The 23,920-nt window shown below is 39.3% G+C and overlaps 1 protein-coding gene across 3 annotated transcripts in view; it reads right to left on the reverse strand.

The window, feature by feature from the left end:
- ABCB4 (ATP binding cassette subfamily B member 4) overlaps window positions 1-2,058 on the reverse strand; it is a 71,993-nt gene extending 69,935 nt beyond the window's left edge. Inside the window, exon 1 of one of the 3 annotated variants that reach the window (XM_033192529.1) lies at window positions 87-2,056. In XM_033192529.1, the coding sequence (XP_033048420.1) occupies window positions 87-602 (516 nt within the window). In that variant the 5' untranslated portion in view covers window positions 603-2,056. Of the gene's footprint in view, window positions 1-86 lie in introns of all 3 variants that reach the window. The other 2 variants (XM_033192530.1, XM_033192531.1) reach the window with 2 other exon arrangements.
- Window positions 2,059-23,920: the final 21,862 nt, after the last annotated feature.

Consider the following 23,920-nt stretch of genomic DNA (forward strand, 5'->3'; position numbering starts at 1 on the left):
CACTGGGTGGAGGTCCCGCCACTCCCGCCCCGCGGCCAGTGTCCCGGGTCTCCCCTCGCGGCCAGGCGCTCCCTGGCCTCTCTCACCTCGGACCTCGCGCGTGTCTGGCAGAACCTCCGGGCGCGCGGGCTCTCCAGCAGAGGGGCCTGGACTTTGTTCGCCGCGGCCTCGCCCCCGCCCCCCACGCGCGTCCGGCCCCGGAGACGCCTCCCGCTGCCGCCAGGGCTAGGGCCCCGGCCCGCAGGAGCAGCTCCTGCCGCCCGCTCAGGCTCTCTCCCCAGGCCAGGCGCGGGCCAGGGGCCCAGCCTGCCGCTCTCGCCGCCGAGGCGCACGGGTGGGGCCGCCGCCCACCCTGGCGATCCGCCAGCCCTAGCCCGGGCGCGCCAGCTGCGGCGGATAAGGCCGAGATCAGCCTGAAGCCTCGGGTGCCGAGAGAGAGCCTCGCCTGATGGACCACCCAAGCCCCTGCAGATGACTGTCACACCCCCTGGGCGCTCAGTTTTCTTTTTAAACCCGTAGGGGAGACAGTTTCCGGACGCCCAACAATCACAGAGCGGCCCAGGACCGAGAGAGAGCAGTAGACTCGCCTCTTGCTTCCGCATCCCCAGTTCTGGTCCGGGTGGCACTGAACCCAATCATCTCCAGGGACGACAAGAGTCAGCCAGGGCCGGCCGGAACCATCACATTATGCTCCTTAGGGAGAAGGAACGCTGTCGGTGCCCTCTTAGCACTTAGAGACACAGAACTTTAGGGCTAGAGGGGTCTTTAGCGATCACCTAATTAAAACCCTATGTGTTTAACATATGAAGAAAGTGATGCCCAGAAAGGTGAAGTCCTGCCTGAGGCTGCATCGGTGGAACTGGAGTCTAGGGGAAGCCTCCTGAATCCCAGTCCAGTGCCCTGGTTCACTGCTCTCATCTAAGACTTCTCTCTGTTTTGAATTGTCTCTACTCCTACCACCTATTTGACTATGACTTTCTTGTCCTTTCTGATTCCTCCACACTGTTCCCAAAACGAAGTGTCTAAAACGGGAGCGATAAATTTCATGGCTTTGAAACCAGAGACTTTCAAACTCAGAGTTTCACATTTTATTAACTATGTGACTTTGGACACTGTGCTCATTTCTCTAGGCCTGTTTCCTTATATGTAAAATGGGGATAAAATCATCTCCCTTATCAGGTTATTGTGAGGAATAAATGAGTTGAGGATAAGTGAATTAAGTTCTAGGTAAAAGCACCTAGTACTATGCCTAAAACATAGCAGGTGTTCAACAAATACAACTTTCCTTCCTTCTGATCAGGTAGCAGGATGACCAGCGAGTCCTTGCTCCTGCTATGTCCTGTTAACACATTGTTAGCCCAAGGCTTGTCTGAGTTCTCAGAGAACCTTAAAGCAGAGCATGGTGTAAGCAGAGATGCTGGGTGGACCCTGGTGTGAATCTTACCTTTCCCATGTACTAGCTGTCTGGCCAGGTTATGTAACTCTTGACTTAGTCATTGAATTTATAAAATAAGGGTGTTAATAAGATTAGGGATACTGTGTGTAAAATGTCCTGCACATGGGAGACACCTAATACATGATGACTATTATTATAGTAAAAGTTCAGGTGAGGCCAAGGAAGAAAGACTGGAACAGGAGCCAGCAGCTCCCGCACTCACTCCTAACTTGTGCTGTGCCTCTCCATCATGCTCTGCCTGCCACCTGGAGCTAGGGTGAAACTTGACTTGAAACTGCATGCTGGAGTAGAAATGAATTTACTTGAGTATTTTTCCTTAAAATGTTTTCGGTCCATATCAGTCTACCATGACCATGAGGATTATCTTCTTCAATCAACCCAAATTCTTTCCCTTCACAAGTCTAACAGGTGGTCAGATCATTATTTCAAGATACTCTGAGACTGAAGCAGTAGGAATTGTGTAGTTTGAAAGAAGGCTGGTGGTGACTGGAGGACATTATTAAACTCATTAGCATGTAAGGAGATGACAGCTTCTTCAGTCTCTAATAAAAGAGAATTTGAGAAAGTAAATGCAGATACTTGAAGGAGTAGGAAGGATCAGAACAAAAACTAAAACAAATAAAAACACTTATGAGGCAATGAGGTGTATTTGCCGGTCTGTCTGAGCCCATTCACAAAGTTGTCCCTGCAAGAAGAGGTCATCAAATGTTTTCTGCATGTGAGGACAGAAGTGAGGCCCTACGATAAATGAGTGTTTGTAGGGACAGAGAAGCCATGCCTATACGGCTGTGTTTACTTCTTTACCTGTATTAGAGCCAATTCTAGGAGCTCCTTTTATATTTATTTTATAACAATGCAGTATCACTGATAATTTCACCATTTATTCATCAACTAGAAGTTGAAGACTTACAATATTTAAAGCACTATGATAAACTGTATTTCTCCATTACACTCAGGCTGTAAGAAATCTTAACTTTCCCTTTACAGTAGAATATTGAGATACTTATGCATTGATGTAAGACTGGAATTAATGCCCTACCACACTATCTTACTTTTTCTATTTGCCCCATTAGTTCCATCTTTCTTTTTTATCCTCATTTTTGCCTTATTTTAGATCTGTTTAATATTATCATTTAGATTTCCTTTCTATTAGATTATTAAGATATATTCTTTTCTGTTTAATAATTATCTCTTTCTAGGGATTATGACATGTATCTTTGACTAATCATTGTACTTTTTCCTCTTCCAGGACAATGCAAGGATTTTAGAACTCTGAAATCTCTTTTTTATTCACCCCTAACTTTTACATTGCCATTGTCATGTACTTTAATTTTCTCTGTATATTCATGACTCTTATGGGAATATTTTTTCTTTATGTGTTAATAGTTATTTAGCTTTATCAAGACATTTATTTTTTCTTGTGTTTTGTTTCTTCCTACATCTCAAAGCTACCCTCTTGGATAATTTTCCTTTCACCTAATGAGCACTCTTTCATCTACTGTCTCTCATGTTTTCTTTAGTTTGTGACAAATTTTCTCAGCTTCTTTTTTTCCTGAAAATTTATTTCACTTTTGTCTTGGAAAATTATCAGTTATTTATGGGTTTGCCTTACTAAATAAATATCAAAACTCATTATCAAACTATGGTCATTAAGGACATGTGTTTTGGAATGAGCTAGACAAAATAAAACAGAATCAAGATCTTATAATTGATGGAACTAGAATTCGAATCCAGGGAGTATTCTTATCTACTATGACTAGCAGGGAAGTGGAGATGGAGAACATAGGTCAGATGTATCAGAGAGTTAAACACAGTCATTCTTTAATGCATCCTTCAGTCCACTGATCTTACCACCTTTTTACTGTTCCTCACCTCCTTCATGTCCTCTCTCCTTTCTTAACTCAGCCTGAAAACACTCACAACCTCTAGCCCTCTCTCTTTACCAGGCTTGCTTAGTAAAACCACAGTCCTGGCTAATTCAAGTTACTGAGCTACTGTGAACCTACACCATGTAGCAGAACATGTCTGAAGACAAAAAGCCATTTGACTCTCCTCACCATGAACTTAATTGACCCTATAATATATACATAATGTACTTATAATGTTTATTATTTATTGCCCACTCTGTGGGATGTAAAACTTATGAGGGCAAAGATTTTTAAAAATTCACTGTGTATCCCAATGTTCACTGCCCAATAGTCATAAGATGTTTTCTTAGTTCATTCACTCACCTGCTTTTCTAATAATTATTTCATATCTTCTGTTTTCTCAAATTCTGTTCTTTTTCATCTTCACATTCTGCTAAATTATTGTGCTTATTTCACTGATGAAATTTAAGTGCTTAAAATGGAACTCCATAACCTCCCACCATGATATTTGCCCACTTAACAGCATCTGTACCCAACACTATGCCTTTGCTGTTTCTGTAAATGAACTATTCATGCCCCTCTCTGTAGCCAGTCTTTGTTTGCACGTTCATCCTGCAGATCCCATCCCCTCTCACTTTCATAAGGAGCCATTCTTCCCTTTCTATCCTATATCATCAATTCCAGCATCCCTGCTGGGTCCCTCCTGTGAGCTTACACACATCTGTTATTTCTTCCATCTTGAAAAACAAACGAAAAACCTCTCTTGACCACACTTCCCCTGCCAGCTACCATCACATTTCCCTCTTTTCCTTTGCAGATAACTACTTGACAAAGTTTATTGCTTTCTTCAATTCCTCCTCTGTTCTCTCTGAAACCTACTCTAAATAGAAGTTTGATCTTTTCATACTACCGAAACTACTTTTATAAAAGTCACTGATAACTTCTGCTTTGCTAAGTCCAAAGATCAATTCTCTGTTCTTATCTTACCTGACAAATTCAAAAATTTGACAAATTTATCACTCTGGCTTTCTGAATATACCTTTTTCACATAGATTCCAGGACACCATATATTTCTTGGATTTTCCTGTGCTTTCCTGATCATTCTTCCTCAGCCTCCTTTGATGCCTTCTCTCTTTTTTTTTCAACTTCTTACCTAACACTGGAGTGGTCCAAGGCTCGTTCCTTGGACTTCTCTGTCTATTCTCACCTCCTCTGTCATGTCAGTCAGTCACACAGCTTTAAATACCATCTCAATAATTTCCAACTGCATTGAATAATTTCCAACTTTTTGTTTCTAGCATAGAATTCCCTCTTGTATGCCTGACTCTTAAACACAAGTGCATCTTTGACATTCCTATCTGGATGTTTAATAGACATCTCAAACTTAACGTGTCCAACCTAATCTTGATCTTTTCCCCAAGCTGGGCCCACCAATGAACTTCTGCCTCCGAATGGCAGTTCCAGCCTTACAGTTGTCAACAAAAACATTGGATTCATCCTGCATTTCCCTTTCTTCAACACACCATAATCAGTCTGTCAAGAAATCCTGTTGCCTTTACTTTCAAAATATATCCAGAATCTGACATTTTACCTGCACCTCCAGCTCTATCACCATCATGCAAGTCACTATTATCTCTCACCTGATTTTCTATAATAGCTTGTTAACTGTCTCTCTGCCTCTGTCCTTTCCTCCTCTTCTGCCTTTGTCAAAAGCGTGGCCTGGATGATTCTTTTGAAATATGAGTCAGATCACGTCACTCTTCTCTTCACATTTCTGTGGTGGCCCCCAATTCACTCAGTCATGGTCTGCAGTGCTGTGCCCTCTCCATGACCTCTCTGATCTCATTTTTATTTATTTTGTCTCTGCCTAACTCCACTCCAGCCACACTGGCCTCTTGGATATTCCTCAAACAAGAGAGGAAGCACTCCACCTCAGGGTGTTTGTACCAGTTGTTCCCCCTGTCCAAAATTATCCTCCCTAAAATACTCACATGGAGGACACTCTCACCTCCTAAAAATCTCTTCTCAATTACAAGTTGGATCTTGTACCCTCAGACTCTCAGTTCCTCTTATCCTACTTTGATTTTCCCTTCCACAGCATTTATCACCTTCTAGTATACTATATAATTAATGAATTTATTATGCTTATTGTCTCTTGTCATCTCAGCAGCACATAAGAGCTGTGAGAGTAAAAATATTAATATGTTTTCATTTTATTTGCTGGAATATCCGATAATTGCTGCCCACACTTACTATGTGCAAGGACCTGGGCTAAGGTTTTAGGATAAAAAGTTTTAGGCATATAAAGAAGGATTTAAACAAGGCTAATACAAAAATTACTCAGATCATATAGTATTTTATGAATTTACAGAGCCTATCACACATGTATATCATCTCATTTGATTCTCAAAACAAGAAGCATGTTCAAGGTAAATAAGTGAGGAACTATTATTCTCAGTTTCAAGGTGGGGATATCAAAGTGAATTTTACACAGTAAACAATGGAATTAGGATTCCAACTCTGGCCATGTGACTGCAGCTTCTCATTGTGTATCCCTATGGAAGACTACTGTTAGGCAGAAGCTGTACCTGTTGTATTTCTAGTTCCCACAGCACCAGTGGGCTCAATAAATGTGTAGTGAATAGATCAATATTTTTGAACTATAGCATAAAAAGGTTTGTAAAAAAAGAATTTCCTATAAGTAAGAGTCAACAGAGAATAACAAATTCCATCTACCAAAGTATTTTCAAATTATATTTAAATATAAATTAATTAGCAACAGTTTTTCCTAAAGAGGGTGCTATGATGGACTCTATTCTCTGTCCTGTTGACTTATATCTTGACAAATATGCTTTGTGGTCTTTTCCCCCACTATATTGTATTTGTAGCTATCTAACAATTCTCCAAATTTTCATGTCTGAAGATAGTGAAAATTTGACTATTGTGTTTGCACTTGGCTGCACTTAACTACTCTTGAATCATTTCCAAACTTTCTGTCACTAATGGTTTTTACTTCTGCTCAAACTACTTTCTCAGAGTTTATAGATCTTAATTTTTCCTGCCTTTACTTCTCTCAATCTGTGTTACATCTTATACTTCTCCCAAACTTTGTTTTTTTTAAAAAAAAAAAAAAAAAACTTTCTCATTGCTTGACTTAAAAAAGAAAAATTTTGCTTTGCCTTTGACCTTTCTTCTAAAAATATTATTTCCTTTTGGTTTCATTCTTATTTTGCTCATTATAAAATTAATGTAATTTGGCCCAGCACACCCAAAGGCACTCATGAAGATGTTGAAGACAAGGGTAATACTGATTCAGCTATCTCTCTCTCTTTTCCACAAAACTCTTCCTTATACCTTCATAAACCAGGGTGGACTTGCAAAGGTACCATGACAAGAAGTAGTTAGAAGAATTTGCTATTAATCACTATGTTATATCATTTTTGCCAGCGTGGATTAATGGGCACATTCAGAGTTCCAAGGTCACATTGCCTAATGAAATTCTTGTGTTCTGTGAGAGTAATGAGAACCACGGGGTGGACAGGGAGGGCTGCAAGGTGCCAAGACCAATGATGAAATGGATAAGCAAGAGTAGGGTCACTAGGCTTAAGGTTATTGACATTTACCAACTCTTAAAGTTATTCTAAAGCTAATGTTTTTCAAAATAAAAGAATGACTAAAGGAAGTTCTCTAAATAGAAAATTATAAACAGGAGAAACTTAGAATATCTAGAAGAAAGAACATGGTCAAGAAAAATATTGGTAAATACAAGAAACTTTCCTCTTCCTATTGAGTTTTCTACATTATTTTTTATGGGTGAAGCAAAAATTATATCACTGTCTGATGTGGTTCTAAATATAAGTAAGGGAAATACATAAGACAATTATAAGTGAATGAGAGACAGTAAAGGGATATAAGGGAGATAAGATTTCTACACTCAAACAGGTAAAACGATGAAAACGGTAAAGTATGATAAGTTATTTATATATAATGCAATACTCAGAGAACCACTAGAAAATCTACACAGATATAGTCAAGACTACCACAGTTAGAGAAGGAGAGCAAGATGGCTGAATAGAAGGATCTACTGATTGTCCCCCTCTGCAAGAACACTACATTTTAACAACTATCTCTACACAAAAAGCACCTTCATAAAAGCCAAAAATCAGGTGAGCACTCGTAGTACCTAGTTTTAACTTCATATCGCTGAAAGAGGCATTGAAGAGGGTAGGAAAGACAGTCTTGAATTGCCAATGCCACCCTTCATCCCCCCAGCAGTGTCCACATTGTGCAGAGAGAAAAGCTATGTGTTTGGGAGACAGAGAGCTCAGAGATTGTGAGACTTTGCATTGAACTCAGTGCTTCCCTGCCACAGCAAAAAGCAAAGCTGGGCCGAACTCAGTTGATACCTGCCCACAGAGGGAGCACTTAGATCAGTCCTAGCCAGAGGGGAATCGCCCATCCCAGCGGTAGGAATTTGAGTTCCATCAAGCCTCATCACTGTGGGCTAAAATGCCTTGGGGCTCTAAATAAACTTGAAAGTCAGTGTAGGCCACAAGGACTGCAACTTGTAGGTGATTTCTAGTGCCAACTGGGCTCAGAGCCAGTGGACTTGGGGAGGCACATGACCTACTGAGACATCAGCTGGGGCAGCTAAGGAAGTGGCTTGCACCACCCTTCCCCCAACCCCAGGCAGCATAGCTCATGGCTCCAAAAGAGATTCCTTCCTTCTGCTTGAGAAGAGGAGAGGGAAGAGTAAAGACGACTTTGTTTTCCATCTTGGTTACCAGCTTAGCCACAGTAGGATAGGGGACTGGTCAGAGTCATGAGACCCCCATCCCAGGCCCTAGCTCCTGGACAACATTTCTAGACATAGGCTGGACAAGAAGGGAACCTACTGCTTTGAAGGGAAGGAGCCAGTCCTAGCAGGACTCATTACTTGCTGACTTTGGGCCCTGAATAACCATCAGTGATACCCAGATAGTATGCCATGGACATGGACCTTGGGTAGGACTCTGAGATGTGCTGGCTTTAGGTAAGATCCAGCACATTACCAGCTATGGTGGCTGTGGTGAGAGACTCTTTGCTTGAGAAAAGCGGGTAGAAAAGTAAAGGAGACTTTGTATTGCACCTTAGGTACCAATTCAGCCACAGAGGTCAAAGCACCAAGCAGGCTCTTGGGATCCAGGTCTTGGCTCTTTTATGGCATTTCTGGACCCACATGAGCAAAGGGTGCCCACTGCCCTAAATAATGAGTTCCAGGTTGGGCAGCCTTCACCACAAGCTGATTGAAAAGCCTTTGGGCCTTAAGTGAACCGTGGCAATAGCCTGGAAATACTCCCCATGGGCCTGTGGTGATGATGGCCAGGGGGTAAGGCTCTTCTGCCTATGGAAAGGGGAGGGGAGAATGTGTCTCATGGTTTGAGTGCCAACTAAGCTGCACACCAAGTAGATTTCTAAGGATTCTGACTCCAGTCTCTGGCTGTCAGACTGCACCTCTCAACCCACCCAGGGCCTGGGGGAACTCACCATCCTGAAGGGAAGGACACAAACCTAGCTGGATTTACTACCAGCTGATTATAGAGGCCCAGGGTCTTGAGCAAACATTGGTAGCCAGGTGATGGCTACATCAGGCCTTGAGCAAGGCACAGTACTGTGCTGATTTCAGGTCTGTCCCAGTGCAGCCCTGGTGGTGGTAGCCACAGAGGAACTTGTGTCATCCCACCCCAAGCTCCAGGATGTCCAGCACACACACACATACACACACACACACACAACACACACACACACACACAGAGAGAGAGAGAGAGAGAATTTGAGAGAGAGAATTTGTTTGGGAGAAAGTAAAGAAGAGAACAAGAGTCTCTGCCTGGTAATAATTTTTCTGGATCTTATCCAAGACCATCAAGGCAGCACCTCTATAAGTCTGTAAGAACCACAGTGTTACTGGGCTAAGCATGCTCCCTAATGCAGATACAGCTTAGATCAAAATACCCAAGTACTTTCAAACACCTAGAAAAGCCTTCTCAAGAAAGATGGGTACAAACAAGCTCAGTCTGCAAAGAACAAAATAAATACCTAACACTTCAATGCCCATATACTGACAGATATCCACAAGTATCAATACCATCCAGGAAAACATGACCTCACCGAATGAACTAAACAAGTCACCAGGGAACAACACTGAAGAAAGAGATATGTGACCTGCCAGGGAGAGAATTCAAAGCAGCTGTTTTGACCTATAGACCAATGAAACAGAACAGAGACCTCAGAAATAACATCACACATCTACAACCATCTGATCTTTGACAAACCTGACAAAAACAAGCAATGGGGGAAAGGATTTCCTATTCAATAAATGGTGCTGGGAAAACTGGCTAGCCATATGCAGAAAACTGAAAGTGGACTCCTTCCTTACAACTTATACAAAAGTTAACTCAAGATGGATTAAAGACTTAAAACTCCAAACCATAAAACACTAGAAGAAAACCTATGCAATACTATTCAGAACATAGGCATGGGCAAAGACTTCATGAAGAAAATGCCAAAAGCAATTGCAACCAAAGCCAAAACTGACAAATGGGATCTAATTAAACTAAAGAGCTCTGCACAGCAAAAGAAACTATCATCAGAGTTAACAGGTAACCTATAGAATCTGGCAAAGGTCAAATATCGAGACTCTACAAGGAACTTAAACAAATTTACAAGCAAAAAACAAATAACCCCATAAAAATATTGGCAAAGGATGTGAACAGACACTTCTCCAAAGAAGACATCTACACAGCCAACAAACATATACAAAGAAGCTCAACATCACTGATCATTAGAGAAATGCAAATAAAAACCACAATGAGATACCATCTCACACCAGTCTGAATAGCGATTATTAAAAAGTCAAGAGACAATAGATGCTAGTGAGGCTGTGGAGAAATAGGAACACTTTTGCACAGTTGGTGAGAATATAAATTAGTTCAACCATGTGGAAGACAGTGTGGTGACTCCTCGAGGATCTAGAACCAGAAATACCATTTGACCCAGCAATTCCATTACTAGGTATATACCCAAAGAAATATAAATCATTCTACTATAAAGACATGCACACATATGTTTATTGCAGCACTATTTACAATAGCAAAGACATAGAACCAACCCAAATGCCCATCAACAGTAGACTGGATAAAGAAAATGTGGTACATAGGTACCATGGAATACTATACAGCCATAAAAAGGAATGAGATCATGTCCTTTGCAGGGACATGGATGAAGCTGGAAGCCATCATTCTCAGCAAACTAACACAGGGACAGAAAACTAAATACTGCATATTCTCACTCATAAGCCGGAGTTGAACAGTGAGAACATGTGGACACAGGAAGGGGAAAAACACACACCAGGGTCAATTAGGGGTGGGGGATGAGGAGAGGGAGTGTATTAGGACAAACAGCTAATGCATGCGGGACTTATAACCTAGAATGATGGGTTGATAGGTGCAGCAAACCACCATGGCATATGTCTACCTATGTAACAAACCTACACATTCTGTACTTATCTCCCAGAACTTAAAGTAATAAATTAATAAATATAATAGCTGTTTTGAGAAAACTCAAAGAAATTCAAGATAACACGGAGAAAGAATTCAGATTTCTATCAGTTAAAGTTAACAAAGAGATTGAAATAATTTAAAAGAATCAAGCAGAAATTCTGGAGTTGAAAAATGCAATTGACATACTATACATCGATGTCTTTTAATAGCAGAATTGATCAAGCAGAAGAAAGGATTAGTGAGTTATTTGAAAATACACAGTGAATACACAAAACTACACACACACACACACACACACACAATGAAGCACAACTATAAGATCTAGAAAATAGCATCAAAAGGGCAAATCTAAGAGTTATTGGCCTTAAAAAGGAAGTAAAGAGAGCAATAGGGGTAGAAAGTTTATTCAAAGGAATCATAAGAGGGATTTCATCAACACTGAACCTGTCCCACAATAAATACTGAAGGGAGTACTACAATCAGAAAGAAAAGGATGTTAATGAGCAATAAGATCATCTGAAGCTACAAAACTCACAGTAATGATAAGTACACAGAACCCAGACTATTTTAACAATGTAACTGTGGTGTGTAAACTACTCTTATCTAAAGTAGAAAGACTAAAAGATGAACAAATCTTTTTTCAAGACATAGGCAGTACAATAACATATAAATAGAAACAACAAAAAATTAAAAAGCAGAGAATGAGTTTAAGGTGTAAAGATTTTTTTTTTTTTTAGTTTTCTTTTTGCTTGTTTGTTTATGCAGTGTTAAGTTGTTATCAGCTTAAAATAATCGGTCATAAGATAGTATTTACAAACCCCAGAGTAACCTCAAATCAACAAACCTACAACAGGTACACAAAAGATATAAAGCAAGAAATTAAAACATACCTTCAAAGGAAACTACCTTCACTAAAAGGAAGACAGGAAAGAAAAAAGAGAAGACCACAAAACAACCAGAAAACAAATAATAAAATGGCAGAAGTAAGTCCTTACTTTTCAATAATAACATTGAATATAAATGGCCTAAACTCTCCAATCAAAAGTCATAGAGTCACTGAATGGATAAAAACAAAACAAAACAAGACCAAATGATCTGTTGCCCACAAGAAACACACTTAATCCATAAAGATACACATAGACTGAAAATTAAGGGATGGAAAAAGATATTCCATGCCAATGTAAACAAACAAACAAAAAAGATGAGGAGTAGCTATACATGTACCAGACAAAATAGACTTCAAGACAAAAACTCTAAGAAGAAACAAGGTTACTATATAATGATAAAGGGGTTGATTCAGCAAGAAGATATAACAATTGTAAATATATGTGCACCCAACACTGGAGCGTCCAGATATATAAAGCACATATCTTTTAGAACTGAAGAGAGAGATAGATCCTAATACAATAATACTTGAAGACTTCAACACCCCACTTTCAACATTGAACAGAACTTCCAGACAGAAAATTAACAAAGAAACATTGGACTTAATCTGCACTATAGACCAAATGGACCTAATAGATAGTTACAGAAAATTTCATCCAACAGATGCAGAATACACATTTTTCTTCTCAGCATATGGATCATTCAAGGATAGACCATATGTTAGATCACAGAATAAGTCTTAAAACATTCAAAAGCATTGAAATAATATTAAGTATCTTCTCTGACCATGATGGAATAAAACTAGAAATCAATAACAACAGGAATTTTGGAAACTGTGCAAACACATAGAAATTAAACAATATGCTCCTGAAAGACTAATGGATCAATGAAGAAATTAAGAAGAAAATTGAAAAAATTATTAAACAAATGAAATTGGAAACGCAACATACCAAAATCTATGGGATACAGCAAAAGTAGTACTAAGGGAAGTTTGAAGCTGTAAGTACCTACATCAAAAAAAGGAAAAACTTCAAATAAGTAACCTAATGGTACATCTTAAAGAACTAGAGAAACAAGGGCACACCAAACCAAAAATTAGTAGAAGAAAAGAAATAATAAAGATGAGAGCAAAAATAAATGAAACCGAGATGAAGAAAACAATGAAAAAAGATTAATGAAACACAAAAATTAGTTTTTTGAAAAGATAAACAAAATTGACAAACATTTAGCCAGACTAAGAAAAAAGAAGATCCAAGCAAACAAAATCAGAGACGAAAAGGGCAATATTACAACTGATACCATAGAAATTCAAAGTATCATTACTGGCTTCTAGGAGCAACTACATGCCAATAAATTGGAAAATCTGAAAAAAAATAGGTAAGTTCCTAGACAAAACCTACCAAGATTGAACCATAAAGAAATTCAAAACCTGAACAGACCAATAATAAGTAATGAGATCAAAGACATAATAAAAAGTCTCTCAGCAAAGAAAAGCTTGGGACCCAATGGCTTCACTGCTAAATTCTGCCAAGCAGTTAAAGAATACCTAATACCAATGCTATTAAACTATCCTGAACAATAATGAGGAAGGAATACTTCCAAACTCATTCTACAAGGCCAGTATTATCCTGCTACCAAAACCAAAGACACACTAAAAAAAAAAAAAAAAAAAAAAAAAAAAACTGTGGGCCAATATCACTGATGAATATTGATAAAAAAAAATCCTCAACAAAACACTAGCAAACTGACTTAAAAAAACACATTATAAAGATCATTTATCATGACCAAGTGGTATTTTTCCCAGGGAAGAAAGATGGTTCAGCATACACAAATCAATCAATGTGATACATCATATCAACAGAATGAAGAAAAACTATATGATCATTTCAATTGATACTGAAAAAGCATTTGACAAATTTCAACATCCTTTAATGACAAAAACCATCAAAACACTGGGTATAGAAGAAACATACCTCAACACACAAAAAAGCCATATGTGACAGATGCATGGCTAGTACCATACTGAATGGGGAATAACTGAAAATCTTTCCTCTAAGATGTGGAACAAGACAAGGATGCCCACTTTCACCACTGTTATTCAACATAGTACTGGAAGTCCTAGCTAGAGCAATCAGACAAGAAAAAGAAATAAAGAACATTCAAGTTGGAAAGCAAGAAGTCAAATTATCCTTGTTTGCAGATGATATGATTTTATATTTGGGAAAACCTAAAGGGCCTGCCAAAAAACTATTCAAACTGATAAACAAATTCAGTAAAGTTGCAGCATACAAAATCAACATACAAAAATCAGTAACATTTCTATATGCCAACTGCAAACAATCTGAAAAAGAAATCAAGAAAGCAATCCCATTTATGAGAGCTACAAATAAAATCAAACACCTGAAAAGTAACTTAAGAAGTGAAAGATCTCTAAAATAAGTATTATAAATCATCAATGCAAGAAATTGAAAAGGACACCAAAAAATGAAAAGATACTCCATGTTCATGGATCGGAAGAATCAATATTATTAAAATGTCCATACTCCCTAAAGCAATCTACAGATTTAATACAATCTCTATCAAAACACCAATGAAATTCTTCACAGAAATAAAAAAAAAAATCCTAAAATTCATATGGAAACACAAAAGACCCAGAATGGCCAAAGTTATCCCGAGCAAAAAGAACATAACTAGAGGAATCACATTCCTTAACTTCAAATTATACTACAGAGCTAAAGTAACCAAAGCAACATGGTACTGGCAAAAAAAAAAACTGGCCACATACAGCACTGGAATAGAATAGAGAACCCAAAAATAAATCCATACATCTACAGGGAACTCATTTTCAGCAAAAATGCCAAGAACATACAATGGAGAAAGGACAGTCTTTTCAATAAATGGTCTGGGAAAATTTGATATCCATTGGCAGAAGAATGAATATAGACCTCTATCTCTCACCATATGCAAACATCAAATCAAAGTAGACTAAAGACTTAAATCTAAGAAATGAAACTAAGAAACTACCCAAAGAAAGCACTGGGGAAACTTTCCAGGACACTGGACTGGGCAAAGATTTTTTTTAGTAATAGTCCATAAGCATAGTCAATCAAAGCAAAAATGTATAAATGGGATCATATCAAGTTAAAAATCTTCTCTAGAGCATAGGAAACAATCTAAAAAGTGATGAGACACCCACAGAATGTTAGAAAATACCTGCAAACTATCCATCTGACAAGGGATTAATAACTGGAAATATGAGAAGTTCAAGCAAACCTATAGGAAAAAAACTCATAATCCAATTTAAAAATGGGCAAAAGATCTGAATAGACATTTCTCAAAAGAAGGCAAAGAGACATATGAGCATCATTGATCATCAGAGAAAAGCAAATCAAAACTACACTGTGATATCATCTCACCCCAGTTAAAATGACTTTTATCCAGATGACAGGCAATAATGAATGCTGGTGAGGATGTGGAGAAAAGGGAACTCTTTTTTTTTTTTTTTTTTTTGAGGCGGAGTCTTGCTCTGTCGCCCAGGCTGGAGGGCAGTGGCCGGATCTCGGCTCACTGCAAGCTCCGCCTCCAGGGTTTACGCCATTCTCCCGCCTCAGCCTCCCGAGTAGCTGGGACTACAGGTGCCCTCCACCTCGCCCGGCTAGTTTTTTTGTATTTTTTAGTAGAGACGGGGTTTCACCGTGTTAGCCAGGATGGTCTTGATCTCCTGACTTTGTGATCCGCCCGTCTCGGCCTCCCAAAGTGCTGGGATTACAGGCTTGAGCCACCGCACCTGGCCGAGAAAAGGGAACTCTTGAATACTTTTTCTGGGAATTAGTACAGCCACTATGGAAAACAGTATGGAGGTGTCTCCGAAAACTAAAATTAGAACTAATATATAATCCATCAATCCCACTCCTAGGTATATACCCAAAAGAAAGGAAATCAGTATATCAAAGAGATATTTGCACTTTCAAGTTTACTGCAGCACAATTCGCAATAGCCAAGATTTGGCAGCGACCTAAGTATCCATCAGCAGATGAATGGATAAAGAAATTGTGGTACATATACAAAATGGAGTACTATTCAATCATAAAACATGAGATTCTGTCATTTGCAACAAATGTATGGAACTAGAGGTTGTTATGTTGAATGAAATAAGCCAGGCACAGAAAGACAAACTTCACCTGTTCTCATATATTTGAGGAAGCTAAAAAATGAAACAATTGAACTCATGGAGGTAGGAAGTAGCAGGATGACTACCAGAAGCTATGAAGGGTAGTGGAAGATGGTACTATGGGAAAGTGGGGCAGTTAATGGATATATAAAAAGAATTAGAAAGAATAAATAAAACCTAGTATTTGATAGCACAATAGGGTGATTATAGTCAAAATAATTTAATTGTACATTTTAAAGTAACAAAAGAGTATAATTTGATTGTAATACAAAAGATAAATGCTTGAGGGAATGGATTCCTCATTGACCCTAATGTGATTATTACACATTGCATGTCTGTATCAAAAAATAATAAATTTATACCCCTACATGGCCGGGCGCGGTGGCTCAAGCCTGTAATCCCAGCACTTTGGGAGGCCGAGACGGGCGGATCACGAGGTCAGGAGATCGAGACCATCCTGGCTAGCACGGTGAAACCCCGTCTCTACTAAAAAATACAGAAAACTAGCCGGGCGAGGTGGCGGGCGCCTGTAGTCCCAGCTACTCTGGAGGCTGAGGCAGGAGAATGGCGTAAACCCGGGAGGCGGAGCTTGCAGTGAGCTGAGATCCGGCCACTGCACTCCAGCCTGGGCGACAGAGCGAAACTCCGTCTCAAAAAAAAAAAAAAATAATAATAATAATAATAAATTTATACCCCTACATATAAAATTTTAAAAATTAAAAAATTACACACAAAAATTAACAAATTAAAAAATGAACACCACAGATAAATCAAAATGGATTTTTTTACACTACTTCAGCAGTGAAAGGAGTGTACTGACTCATTTCTGCAGGTCGGGGTAGAAGTTCAGGTTTCTCACATGATCTCTATTGACACTTGGGGTTGAGGGGGGTGATCCTTGTTATTGCTGGGCAGAAGTGACAGTTCTGATTCCTCACTGGCCCTCTACTGATGTCTTTCTGGCTGGAAGGAGTAGAAGTGCGTTGTTACTCCCCCCACGTGGCCTCCATATGTTGGGGACATGATCCTGTTACCGCTAGGTAGTGTGGAAAGTCCTAAGTCTCCACTAGGCTTCCTCTTCCATTACCCCAGTGGGTGGGGTGCCTCATTACTACAAGGTGGGAGTGAAACATCTGCTCCCTACTTGGCCTTGTCTGATACTGCCCTGGGGTGGGGGTAAACAGAGAGTGAGGTTGACATGCCTGGCAAAGGAGGATATCAAGTCTCCCTACTTTGCTTTTGCTGGAGTGGGTCTGGGCGGTGTCACAGTTTTTTCTATAATGTTTGGCTAGAGTAGAGTGACTGTTGTTTCAACGTGTTCTCTTTGCTAGGCTGTCCCTTCCTTTTACTAGGAAGGGCAGGACTTTTTTGTCTGTGTACATTGGCATTTTTGGATTTTTGTCTTCTTTTGCTCCAAGTCTGAGATATAGGAGGCAAACAAACAAACCAGAAATTCACCACCATGTGTCTATCCTCGGATCCCAAGATCCTTAGCTAGTCTGTCATTCTCTCCATATTTCCATTGTCTTATGTTTTATTTATAATGTTCAGTGTTTTTAATTGTACTTAGTAGGACAAATAGGAAAAAGTATGTCTATTCCATTTTCCCAGAAGTTGCTGCCTAGTTTTTTAAATCCACGTTTCTCTAATAGGGTGAGAGGCAAAGGATGAATATTCTAAAATCAAATTAACCAATTTTTGTATTTGTTCATCAATAGAGGAAGGGCTGCAAAGTATTAGATAACAAGATTTCTCTAAGTCATCTGCTCATTTTCCTCCTTCTCACTCTCTTACCCTCTCAGTAACATCCTATTTCAACTACTTATAAAAATCTGTATATTTTTCTAGGTAAGACATGAAGGTAGGTGGACATTGTCTCAGTTTGGCCTCATGCTTACTCCACAATAAAACGTGAAATCAGATGCCAATAATTATAGATCTTGCCATACCAGGACAATAGGCAATGTTAAAAAATGAGAGGATGCACTCTTCATTTGTGTAGCCGTAATTTATATACTAACTACATTAATTGCATTAATTATATGATGTTACATTGTATTATACTGCATTCATTACACCTGTTTTGCATCTTTACTCTTCTATTTGACAATGAGCTCCTTCAGGGAAGAGGAAGAACCAAATTGGTTATCTGGAACATTGCAAGCACCTGATAAATGCTCTTCTTTCTCTTGTTGCCCACTCCCTTTTCCACCACCAACTAGTTCAGGAATTAAGGCAAAAAGACCAGAGGAGAAACATCCACAACTAAACTAGGCTTGAAGGCTTGAAGAAGACCTCTGAATGAATAACCGGGTAGGTCTCCATCAGTCCCTCAAGTTGGATCTTGCAGGAAGTGCTGGTCACCTTTCACCCGACCCCATACATCTTGGGAGATCCTGATTTATGCAGACATCAATGATTGGAAGGAAGGGTTGTGGTACTCTGTCTTCCACTTCCCTCTTTTAGAGTTCTGACCAATTTTGTCAATATTTATTCATTTGTACAATAAATGCTTATGGAGGAAGAGCAGGATGGAGTGAAAAGCATACCCACAGGCAAGGTTTTCCAAACTGTGGCCTGAGGAATGCCATCAGGTGCTTGGTGATAATGAGTGTTCCATGACGAAGTAAGTTTGAGAAATGCTGCTTACCACACTCAGAAAATCACAATGTGCATCACAGATTCTGAGAAGCTCTATAGTTAAAAAAAAGTCGTTTAGCTTTGTTTCCAGTATTTCCTCCCCCTCCTGACACCGCAAAATACTCACTGAAAGCACAATATTCATAGTTTCTTTAAACTTATTCATAAAGCTACTCCTAAGAGATATAATCCTAAAAGTTCCAACAGCAGGGAAACAATGCCAAAGACAGATGCAGGTGAGGAATGGAGACATGGAATAAAGAAGGTGTGATGTTCATTTGACTGAGTCAAAAAGTAGATAAGGATATGGTGGAATATAAAAGAGGTTTGATACAGTAGAGGCTAAAAACTAGGAGGAATTTAGACTTTCAGAGTGTATTGAGAGGATTTTGAGAAACCAATGATTATCCTGGTCAAGAATGGTGGATTTTTTTGCCATAATTTGAATTGTCATGTATCAGTCAAGGTCTCAGCACGAAACAAATGGCATATTAAAATTAGGATATTCAAGGAGGATGTAATGAAGGAACTATTTAGAAAGGAAGGAGTAGAACATAGGGCATAGTGGATATATCATAATGGATAGCAAAATATCTTGGGGCCACAAACATTGGGGAGGTGTATGGTCTTCCCTAGGCCAGCATGGATGAGGGGAAGGAGCAGTTCTCAGAAGCCATATTGAGCATCATGTAGATAGAACTGCTTCAAGAAGGGCAGTGATCCAACTGTCTCCAGGCCCCCACTTCAGCTGAACCCACAGAAGTCAACTTCCTAAAGTAAACAGTAGTGTGGAGAGGAGAGTGGAGAATAGATACGGAATGGCAAAATGAAGATATCTGGCACATGTCTGAAGATGAAGAATCTGGAAACTGCCAGCAAGTATTTTAACTCTACCATTTCCTGACTAGCTGTGTCTGTTCATGATTCATGCAATACTTTTATTTGTTTTGTCCTTCCTTCTTCTTTTACTTTTATTTTAGGTTCCAAGGGTACATGTGCAGATTTCCTACAGGGGTAAATTGTGTGCTGCTGAGGCTTGGTGTACAAATGATCCTGTCATCTAGCTAGTGAGCATAGTATCCAATAGGTAGTCTTCCAATGCACACATGCCCCCATCTTTCCCTTTCAAGTAGGCCCAGTGTCTATTGTTCCCATCTTTGTGTTCATGTGTATTCAATGCTTAGCTACAAATTATAAGGGAGAACATGTGGTATTTGGTTTTCTGTTCCTACATTAGTTTGCTTAGGATAAGGGCTTCCACCTGCATCCATGTTGCTGCAAAGGACATGACTTCATTTTTTTTTTTACGGTTGCATAGTATTCCATGATATATATTTACCACATTTTTGTTATCCAATCCAGCATTGATGGGCATTTCCATTGATTCCATGTCTTTGCTATAGTGACTAGTGCTTTATGCAACACTTTGAAAGGCAGCACCCACTGTGTCAAGACATTGTGTTGAGACAGTGAAGACACAAAGATAGTAAGATAGAGACTAGCCCTTAGGTATGTAAAATAGCTATAAACAGAGTGAAAATAAGGAAATAATTAAAATATAGAGTGAAACATAAAGAAGTATAGAAAGCATATGGGAGTTCAGTGGAGAGAATTTTCATAGCTAACTTATGACTTTAGCCTTGATGTGCAATGCAATAAAATTGTTGACTAAGGTAAACTTTCTAGCATAAATGCAAATATCAAGAATTTTAAAAGTATTTAAATCTGATTTCAGCTATCAATGAGTGAATTTAATTTCATTATTATAACAAAAAATAATCCATAATCAAAATTTTAGCTACTCAAAAAAGTTGCTTTTTGAAGTAAAGTGTATGATAAACACAAGTTCATAAATGCTAATTTTTTGTGAAGCACCAGCATTTTGTGTTTAGTCTCTGACACTTTTAAACATTCTTCAAAATATTTGTTCTCAAAAAGGAAATCATTAGTATTGTTTTAAATAAACTTTAACTTATTTTCTTTTGGGCATATTCCTCTCCAGGCTTTGTCTATATGTATATGTTCTTGACCTGGGCTCTCTGAATCCAAAAAACTTTATACTATTCTTTAAGTAAAAGAGGTAGAATATTGTGGTCATGGGATTTTTCAAATAATTCAGGAAGTCTCAGCCATATTTGGGCTAGACTTGGCACTATGCCAAAATAACACGGAAAATCATTGATAAGCCTGTGTGAGTCATCTGTTTAAACTGAAGAATGAGGATAACGGTGTCATTGCCCGTACTGATAGAGATGTTTTGCATAAGAGAGAGTTAACAAGGGACAATGAACTCTTTTGGAAATTAAAAAAATTGTACTAAAATCTTGATAGAAATAGAAAGCCTCAACTACAAACTGGCTTGAATATATAATTAAAATATTATATTTATGACTTTGATAATATTGTTTAGTTTCGTCTTTCTATTCTTGATTAATAATATATATATATACATACACACACACAAACATACATATATATTCCTTCCCTCACCTTGCCTTTCCCCCCATCCCCAAATAGAATAATGTGATTCCCTGCCTATGATATTAGAATGTTGTGTGCACCAACCCCCATGCTTGTGATTGAAATTCTACAGATACAAAAGCTCTTTTGCAGTCTACCCACACATTCAGGAGTCACAAGGCAGGTTTCTGAAGTCGGTCCTTTTTTCTCTTTACTTATGGAATTTGTAAAGGGTTATATTTTCATCTTTATAATGGAAATGGAAAAAGTAAAATGTGATTTATTTTATACAATTTCACTGCACAGGTACATTTGAAAGAAGGAGGCCACTCTAAAGTGAGGCATATCTCAACACTCAGATTATTTCAAAAGAATCACGACAAAAATAAAAATAATAAAAGCTATTCTGGCATACAGTGCCCTTCAGGCTCAGGTCCTGCCTGGCCCAGCCCCATTCCTTGGTGGCCTCCACCCACCCTTCCTCACATCCAACATCTAAAACTCTGACCACACTGAATAGCTTCTGGTTCCAGCCTTCTAAACTGTTCTATACTGCTCTCCGCATCCACACTCCTCCTCTATTGTCCATCTGACATGGATCTATTCCATTATCCAGGAAGCTTTTTATTTAATAGACTTTCCTTTTTAGAGTATTTTTTAGATCCACAGCAAAATTGAGTGGAAGGTAAAGAGACTTCCCATGTACCTCCTATTTCTACACATTGATTGCCCCCCCACCAGAGTGGGGACACATTTGTCACAATGATGACTCTACACTGACACATCATCACCCTAAGTCCAAATAGTTTATTTTAGGGTTCACTCTTGGTGTTGTACATTCAGTGGGCTTGGACAAACGCATAATGATATGTGTCCACCATTGTAGTATCTTACAGAGTTGTTTCACTGCCCTAAAAAATTATCTGTGCTTCATCCCTCACTCCCCCAGTCTCTAGCAACCACTGATCTTTTTTACTATCTCCGCAGTTTTGCCTTTTCCAGAATGCGATGTAGTTGGAATTACAGTTGGAACCTTTTCAGATTGGGTTCTTTCACTTAGTAATATGCATTTAATTTTCCCCTGTGACTGTTCATGGCTCATTTCTCTTTAGCACTACATGATATTTCATTGTCTTGATGTACCACAGTTTTTCATCTATTCACCTTCCAAAGGACATCTTGGTTGCCCTAGAATCTTTTTTAGCCCCTAAACCACTCTCCAGAGAGGTAACTGCTCTTTTCTTGGTCCCCACTGCCATACCCCACCATCTTGCATCATGGCGTCAATGCACATTGCTAAACTTATGTCCTGTCTCCTAAGCTGTAAGCTCCTCCTCTAATCATTGTGCTCCCCATATCTAGTCCAGTAGGCACTTAAAATAATCTCTTAATGGATAAATACAAAAATTTCTTTTCATGCAAGAGAAGTGGTAGCTTTGAAGAGCAAGAAAAATATGAAATGAAGGCAATCAACTTTTTTTTGCTTGTATCTTATGTATTGGGTATCGTCTTAAATACTTCATTACAGTATTTAGTGCTCAACTCATTCAATGAGGTAGGTATTGAAATCCCATTTTTTCCAATGCAGAAACAGGGGCTTAAAAAATGTAAGTTACTTGACTAAGAAGCCACACATGTTAGCAAACTGGCAGCCGGAACAGAAGCCCAGGTTTCTCTGACTGGAGAGCCTAGGAGCTTGGCTATACACCAAACATAATCATACTCTTACATAGAGTCCTGTGTAGAGAAGGAAATCATTTAAATTTAGCCACCCAGTTGAGAAAGCAAAAACTGGGTTTCAACTCAAAGGTCACTTTTCCTTTTGACCCAAATTGGCTCTTTTGAAAGAGCCCGGGTGAAAATATTTCATCATGTATCTTTGCCCTTGCATGTATCTGTAAGCATTCCTGCTTTTTTCTTTGCTATTCTGATTTCTACAAACTGCAAGGGCAGAGGTCTTTCACCTCGGTGTCAGAAGTTCCAGTTGGGACAAAGGACTACAGTTGCAGAAAGTGCTCCCTGAAAATCTTGTGTTTAATCTTTGTTTTTTTTCCCAAGAGCAACAAATCTCTTATTTTTTTTCATTTAACAAATATTTTTATTGAAGACTTTTGATATGCCAAGTATTGATAGAGGTATTGATGTATACAATGATACATTGTAAACCAGTTGCCCACCATGATACTGCAGCTAAGAGGGAGTTTTTTGAAGATCAAGAGAGTTAAGGTCACTGAAAGTCCTTGATAGGCTCTGGAACTAGGAGGGTTATTACTTGTTCTGGTTATGAATTGGCTTAAAACAAATGGTTTTTATGATATCTTCTAGTTGTATAGATTGACTGGGCTCTGCTGAAGGGTTCTCATCTCATGAGGTTGCAGTCAGATGCTTATTGGGCCCACCTAGGGGTCTGGCACTTGGTGCTAGCAGTGGGCTAGGTCAAGTTACATAGTCACCCCATGTAACAAGGGCTTTTCATAGAATAGTCACTGGATTCAGACAGTGCAGGATTGTCACAGTTCAGGATCTGGTCCTTGGCTTAAAATACCCTGAAACTGATTTGTCAAGCAGGGCTCTCAGAGGGAGACCCCAGGGATGATGGGCACTGGGAGGCTCCCCCCTGGTCCTGTGACCCATGCATCCAGCTCAGGGCCCTCGGGTGGGGGCTGCAAAGAAACTGGTCGTCCCTTGAAAGCTGGAGCAAGTGAGCAGGTACACTTGGACCTGAGGCTGTGGATTCTCCCCAGGCTGAAGTGGATCTCGAGGTGGCAAGGAACGGAACATCCCAGGGCCCTGGGAGAGTGGAGGGTGACTTTGAACTGGGCATCAGCAGGTGCATGCCCCGCAGCCACTGACTTTTCCGTTACACGCGAATCAGCAGGACCAAGTTCATCCTTGGAAAGAA

Source organism: Trachypithecus francoisi, unplaced genomic scaffold (assembly GCF_009764315.1).
Source record: "Trachypithecus francoisi isolate TF-2019V2 unplaced genomic scaffold, Tfra_2.0 Lachesis_group4, whole genome shotgun sequence".
In the NCBI taxonomy this organism is placed as follows: Eukaryota; Metazoa; Chordata; class Mammalia; order Primates; family Cercopithecidae; genus Trachypithecus; species Trachypithecus francoisi.